At 42.8% G+C, this 7,667-nt stretch overlaps 1 protein-coding gene across 1 annotated transcript in view; it reads left to right on the forward strand.

Moving 5' to 3' along the window:
- Positions 1-1,952: 1,952 nt before the first annotated feature.
- Positions 1,953-7,667, forward strand: part of tnxbb (tenascin XBb) — a gene marked incomplete at both ends in the record, with an annotated part of 99,301 nt that continues 93,586 nt past the window's right edge. Inside the window, 4 exons of the mRNA XM_083645898.1 lie at positions 1,953-2,087; positions 4,333-4,524; positions 4,851-4,905; positions 5,427-5,639. Coding sequence (XP_083502024.1) covers positions 1,953-2,087; positions 4,333-4,524; positions 4,851-4,905; positions 5,427-5,639 — 595 coding nt within the window. The remainder of the gene's footprint in view (positions 2,088-4,332; positions 4,525-4,850; positions 4,906-5,426; positions 5,640-7,667) is intronic.

A 7,667-nucleotide genomic window follows, 5' to 3' on the forward strand; every position in this document is an offset into this window, starting at 1 on the left:
TGCAACCAGCAGCGCTGGCCCCTGCGTGCGCTGCTGGTTGCAGCTTCTTGCTGGTCTTGATTTGCTGCTGGTGGGCATCGGATATTCTGGCTTGCGTTTGCCAATCCTCTCCTGCTGTCTGGGTCTGTCTGGGTCAGTGTTGTGTGCTGCTCTGCGTGCCCCCCCCCCCCCTCAACTGCAAACCACTCCTCCAGTCCGTGGGAGTGTCTCTGGTGGCTTTCTACTGCGTTTGCTGTGCACAGTGAAGGGTGCGCTACATCCAGCTTTTTTACAGCGTTCCGCGTGTGTTTGTCACCCACTCCCATGCTTCCAGTTGAGAATAATAACAACTCCACGGCTGATCATGCGGATGGGCTATCGCAGCGGACACGGAGGAGCTCAATTGTGGGAGCAGATTGGCTGCTGCAGGCACAGCTAACGTTATGCTTCATGCATATCGATGCATACGGATGCGATGCGATTTCCGTTTCCCCAACGACTTCTTCTCTGTTTTTCTCTGCCTTTCTGTAATCTGGAGAGCACTGTCGCCACCTAAGGGTTCTGTAAAATAGGTTATAGACCTCCAATAGCTACAATATTTGTACAGGAGATGTATCGGGCATTGATCCACGTCCCACCGTCAAAAAACGCAATTGACGACAATCGTCGTCTTTGGCACTCTACGTTACTAATCGAATTGACGACGATTATCGTCATTGGCACTTAATGAGTTAATATACATGACTTTGCTTACATGAACCATATTGTGATATACATTGATATATCGAAACTGACCCCTGTGATTATTGTGATATTGATTTCAAACGCATCGCCCAGCCCCAGTATAGCCTATCTGTTCTGCTCTCTCTCTCTTCTCTCCCTCCATCTTCCTATTCTCCCCCCTCCCCTCCCCTCCCCCCTCTCTCTCCAATATAAGATTGTTCAATCCTGTTTATTGATAGTGCTTACTGCTTAGCTAGAACTAGCGAGACACATTCTCTGTAAAGCCCTCTGATGGGCTTATGAATTAGGGCTATACAAATAAACTTGATTTGACTTGATCCAAATGACCAGCCTGGTGCATTCTGGCCATGGCTGGTCAGTCTGTCAACATTGGCCCCTGAGAGAGAATTGGATTCATCAGCATGAATAGAGATTGTATAAATGAAAAAGATTTTCAAATTTCATGATGGCTGAAAGATTCACAAGGAACAGGAGGGGGGGGGGGGCAGAAAATCAATTAACTTAAACTGAAACTACTTGAAATAACTCAAAGCAAACACCAAATAGAAGCCAGTATATCGCCTAGATGTGGGGTTCCATCCGATAACACACTGTTCAGAAATTCTACACAAACTGCCCAAGCGGAACCAATTTATCCAGTAAAAAATAAATTCCCACCCTTCGGTCCGATCCATGTGCCACCAAGCTGTGAGGTGGCGCTGTTCGGAGAGCGGCTGTGGGATAATAACACAAGTTACTTTTTCCATTGTGGTTTACAGGCTGACATGCTCTGCTGACAGACCCATAAACAAATAATGGAGCTATTTGTGCTAATTGTGACCAAAGCGAAGCTTTCTGAGCTAACATGGATTTGAAGGTGGGTGTAAATGTGTGTTTCTGTCTTGGTTCCAGGGGGAAAGGACCTGGGAAACGGAAGAGAGAGAGAGAGAGAGAAACAGAGGAAAGGGCGGATGAAAAAACAACTGGCAACGCTCCTTTTAGAATCATCCACTTTGTCGAGTTTGACTAAAAAACAAGGACGCATCTGACTATAGGCTACAGACTCCAGGTGCCACTGCAGAGAAAAGTCTGTGTCTCTATTACAGTACATTTCCGAGAAAATTCTGAAAATCCACCTCAGTTCAGCTGAATACACTACCGCAATCGGCACAAATCTCCTGAGCGAAGCCAGATTCCGGCGTCCTTCCCTTCCGGTCTGAGGGAGAGTTTCCCGGGGTCGGACCGCAGAGATGCCTCCCCTCACCACCTCCTTCCTGCTCCTCCTCCTCCTGGCTGGCCCCGCCCTGCTCACCCCCTCAGCCCCCACAGAGCTGGATGTCCCAGCTCACAGGACACCCAGGGATGCCACGCACGACTCCTTCAAGGTGATTGGTTGGTTGGAGGGAGTTTGTAGTGGATGTATGGATGGAATGATTGATTGGTTATTTGATGGATCAGTTTACATTAAGAGACAAAGCATGACACAGTGACTACGTTTACATGCACACAATATTCCACTATTATTCGGAAAATGACAATATTCTGAATTTGATAAGGGTCATGTAAACAGCATATTCCAGTTGTATTTTCCGAATTTGGCCTTTTTCCGAATTTAGCATTTTCCAGAGACATCTGGGTTATTCCAGTATTATTCTAGTCTCGGTTTCCAGACGTTTGGTGAGCGGCGCCAACAGCGCCACCTAACCACCAAACGTCTGGGAATTTACTGTTCCAAATCTGGTTCAGAGTCCGGCGAGAACGGCCGGCAGCAGACACGCCCACATTTATTATTAGAATTGTATTTGGTAGCGGCAATGCAATGTTTCATAGTTCCAATATAGAGCAAGACACTGATGTGCTGCAAAGAGAGTTTATACCTGTTTTTTATTTTACAATAATTTTTCCTACCCGGAAGTGGTCCGCTTGCTACTGTGAGTCATCAGCAGGCTCTGTAATGTAGCCTCGGGAGTCGGGCTTATCGCTGGGGGAAAGACCTTTAGCCGCCGGGGCCGGATGAAACATGTCCTATTAACAGGTTATGTTTGTTTCTAAGTGATTAATATGTTTCTCCGCAAACGCGACAGCACCGGTTCTGCATGAGCGTCACTGCTCCCAGAAAGCAGGCCCGCCCACAACGCTCATGATTGGTTCTCCGATGCAAGGCTTCCAACAGCACCACCTAACGTTATGAAAAGATTTAAATAGTAATATTCTCAGTCTTACAGTAGTGAAACGGATTAAGACTGAGAGCTGAGTCTCTCTGGATTTTCGGAGGATTCTTTGATCATGTATACACAGGGCCGCTGGAAGTCACTTTAAGCAGGGGGTGCTGGGAGGAAGGGACAAAAATGTGACGTTTTTTTTTTACATTTCTTTGCCATATTTAGAGGAATATCTCATTTTAAATTAACATTAGGATACTGTTGTGATCTAATTATTCAGTATTTTCTCCTTTTCTCACTCATTCAGAGCAAAGAGGGAGATATATAGCATGATGATAATGCTCTATATCTCCCTATTTGCTCTGAATACACCAGTTAACATGACAGACTTAACATGATAGAAATATTATCAGCAAACTTAATGACTAGACTAATTATTCTGATGTGAATGGCAATGATTATCAAGAAACATTGACTCCTCTCTTTGCTGTGGGAGGTGCATTTTTGAGTAGGCTATTAAAATAGCATGTCAAGTTCACATTTCTTTATTGCCAGATTAAACAATTCGTATTGTTGGTTGGTTCAACACAACATGCGCGCTTCTTCTTCTTCTCTAGCCTACAAGCATGTAACTTCCTTGATTGTTATTGTTGATAATTCTTGGTTTTAAATTTAAATAGGCTACATTTTCAGTATATCAATAATGCAATCATTTCCCGAAACATTCCCAAACAAGAAAGGAACATAGTGCACTGCAAAATATTTGTAATTACATTTGTAAAAAAAAAAAAAAAAAAAAATTGGGAAAAGAAAAATCATCTCGCCACTATGGGTGCTGCAGCACCTGCAGCACCCATACTTCCCACGGCCCTGTGTATACGGCACATTCGGAATATGCGTCTCAATCAGGGTTTTTACCGCAGTTTGCGACGCATGTTGCCTGTTTGTGGTCAACTGATGTGTGCTAGAAAGCGCTAGAACAGGTGATATAATCATAATAATCCATCATCTCTGGCATGCAAAAAGAAAAGCCAACATTTCTGATCGGGAGGAGATGAGAAACATCGATTTAAAGAGAGAGAGAGAGTAGCCTATAGTAGTGCCCAGTGCCCACGGAAGTCCACAATGCTTGCGAGCCTGCGAGGTAATAACGTAGGCTACTAGCCTACTTTTTATGAAAGACTTGGATGTGCAAATATCGCAACACCAAACTTTTCAGCAGCAAGCTGCTCCTGAAATGGACCAAGTGATGCTTGTAAGAATAGTGCTGCTCTGTTTATTCTCAACAGAAAAACTCTGCGGCTCCGCCTACCTGCATCTCTCTCTCTCCCCCCCTCCCTCACGTGTCGGGGAGGGCGAGCTATGGCTGCATGTAAACGGGAATATTAGTGGATTATTAATTTATTCGGAATATTGTCATTTTCCGAATATGGGCAAAAAGCGGAATATTGTGTGCATGTAAACGTAGTCATTGTCAGTGGGGGTCCGGGTGAGGGTCAGTGTCAGCGGGGGTCCGGGGAAGGGTCTGTGTCAGCGGGGGTCCGGGGAAGGGTCTGTGTCAGCGGGGGTCCGGGGAGGGTTGAGAACAGCTGCAGACAGGAAGAATCTGCACTTTGGTCCTGATGGACTGCAGCCTCCTGCCAGAGTACTGACAGGCTCGGTCAGCTGAGGACAGATTTACAGAACCTTTATATATGACCCACTGAGCTACATACAGTACAGGTTTACAGAGCCTTTAAATATAGGTGTCTTCCCATGTTTCAAGACAGCAACTGATAAGTTGTATTGGCATAGTAGAGGGTCATTCCAATGCTGGACTATTTTTAATTTGGCTTGAAAATTGTACCTTTGCTTAAACGCATTAACTGTTTTAATCGTTAAAATTGTATGTAAAGCAGTTTGAGTTGCATTCCAATGTATGTGTGAATGGTGTTATAAAAATCAACTCTTTCTTATTAAAGTCCTTTTCCTTCTCGTTCTTTGAAGGTGGTGATCTCCGAGGGCTGCGCCACTCAGGGAGACTCGTCTGACAGCCTGGGAGGTAAACAGCTGCTGGGGACACCTGACACAGCTGATTAGCGACAAGTGAAAGCTTGGGGACAGTTAAAGGGTCACTTTGCCTATTTTCAAACAGCTGTGTACAACATTTGAATCTCCTCCAAACGTGTTTTACACATTTGAATCTCCTTCAAATGATATAAAACACGTCGACATGTTTTATGCATTTGGAGGAGATTCTGTAAGATTCTCTCACCACAAGCAACATGTCAGGGTAAACATTGTTTATTCACATAACTGACATTGTAAGGATACACAGCTGTTTAAAATTCGGCAATCAGATTGGATTAGGGTCTCAGTTATTTTTAATGTATTGAAATATAAGATGAACTCAAAAGTTTCTGATATGTGACCAAACACCATGGACCCAGGGCCCAGGCTCATTTACCTTTACAGGAGACCCTCAAAATAATCTGTATATAATTTTAAAAATCCTAATAAAAAATCATCCACCTTGCATCACATATTCCTTTAGAGTCGGCAGCCTCTCCTTGTATTTCCCAGGTAAAGAAATAGACCTGATCCCTGGCACTCCTCTGATCCTGACACACCGGATCAAGGTGATTCCATCTGGTCCTGGGTCGGGCTCCTGCGGCTGCGAGGCGGACTTCGCCGCCCTGAAGGAGAGACTGGAGCGGCTGGAGAGAGAGGTGTCAGCGCTCAGGGAGACATGTGGAGGACCAGAGGGCGGCTGCTGTACCTCCAAGGAGAGCAAAGGTACTGTTTCCCCATCTCTCTCCATCATACAGAGAGCATAGATAGATAGATATTTTTATTCAAGTGTCGTGCACACAGGGTGCCCAGCCCGCATGGGCTTATAAGACACTAAAGACAACAATCTTGCAAGGTGTGTAAACAACTTGACATAAACATACAGTATGTATGCATACATATACACACACACAATGTGTATGCATATATAAACATATCCACACTGGATACATATACACAAACGTACACATTATAGAACTCAAATCAAATATACAGCATATTTTTTCTCTTTTCCCAGGCTTTAGAAATGAAATTAGCTGCATGGAATGCTCCCTTTCTAAAACATAATTCCAATTTTTTATAATCATCCAAATAAAAAAAATCATTATATAGCAAGCTCATTTTCTCGAAAAGCACATGTCTAAATTCATCATACAGAGGACAGAAGAACATAAAATGAATTTCATTTTCAATCTGTTCTAGATCACAGAACAGGCAAAGTCTCTGTTCCTCAGGTGCACCGCTAAACCTACCTGTCTCTATGGCAAGAGGCAAGGTACCTGAGCGTAGCTGGGCACAGAGAGATCTTTGTGTTTTGGATAGATTTTGTTCAACATATTTTTCTACTTCATAAATATTTTTTATAAGACAATAAGTTCTTAATTTAGGCTTATTCCATATTTCTATACTCCATTTTTCTTTATGTAATTGGAAGAAAGCTTTTTTAATTTCTTGAATATTACAACGTAGTCTATTATGAAATATGAATGACAAATCAGAAATATAAAATAAAGATTTAACCTCACTGGCCCAGGGAGATAGTTTTGATGTTTCCCAATTGAAAATCTTTCTCGTCAGCCTATAATCAGGCATATTTACCAGTCTGTTCCATAAACGAAGCATTTCACATTTATGCCTGACATTGGACGGTTCCCAGCCCATGTCTCCACAAATGGCTGCTATTGGAGAACGTTTATGAACTCTCAAAAAGGAGCGAATAGCCCTGTATTGTACTGTGTTAGATTTGTTAGAGCAAAGGTACTGTTTCCCCATCTCTCTCCATCATACAGAGAGCAAAGGTACTGTTTCCCCATCTCTCTCCATCATACAGAGAGCAAAGGTACTGTTTCCCCATCCCTCTCCATCATACAGAGAGCAAAGGTACTGTCCTAAAGGGCCAATGGACCATCCAAAAATCCATCTCTAAAGTACCCAAAACATTTCTCTTTCAATGTATTGATACTTGCTCTGAAACGAGACATGTTGGTAAAAAGAAAAGAAAAAAAGTAAATTAAGATGTTCTACAATCCTGATCAAAGTTTTGATCCTTTGCTTTAGTACTTACTTTTGTCTTATTTGTCAGCTGGCTGTAGTAATACAAAATACAAAGTTAAAGTTATCAAACTGAAAATTAAATATATACTGTACATGTCCCATTACAGAGCGCAGTCTCCTATGGGACTGAGAGCCACACCCAGGCAAGTCAGATGTAATTACTGTAGCTCACTAGCAAATATTTCATAATGTGATGAAATTGTTGTTTGCTTTACATATTTTACATTCCACCCGCTGCCCGCAGTGATGTAAAATATGCAGAAAATGAACTAAAACCCTTGTTTTAATGCTGTTGAGCTTCCCTTGAGCAAGGCACTAAACACCCAACTTCTCCAGTGAAGCTCCCACCCTGACTGTGTCACTGCATGAATGTGCAAACCAGTCCCAGAGTAAAACGTTTTACGTTTTTAACGTTTTCATTTCATGTCTGAAAACCAAGGATATGCAGCATTTTACGTCTACAATCTCAACGCAAATTTGGAACGCAAATAAGACAACTTTGGTTAATATGATATTAATATTATAGTTTGGGTTAGGCTTAAATAACAAAACGTTAAACGTGACTCATAGTTGAAATGTAGAGGTTGGAAACTCTGTGACTTGAACACTGCTCTCTGGTGTGAAAGGCAAGTGTTTACGCCCTCATCCACCCCGACCACAACACCCTTAACTGACCACCGTGTTATTTCAATAGCAGAC

Source organism: Poromitra crassiceps, assembly GCF_964638095.1.
Source record: "Poromitra crassiceps genome assembly, chromosome: 11".
NCBI classification, from domain to species: Eukaryota; Metazoa; Chordata; class Actinopteri; order Beryciformes; family Melamphaidae; genus Poromitra; species Poromitra crassiceps.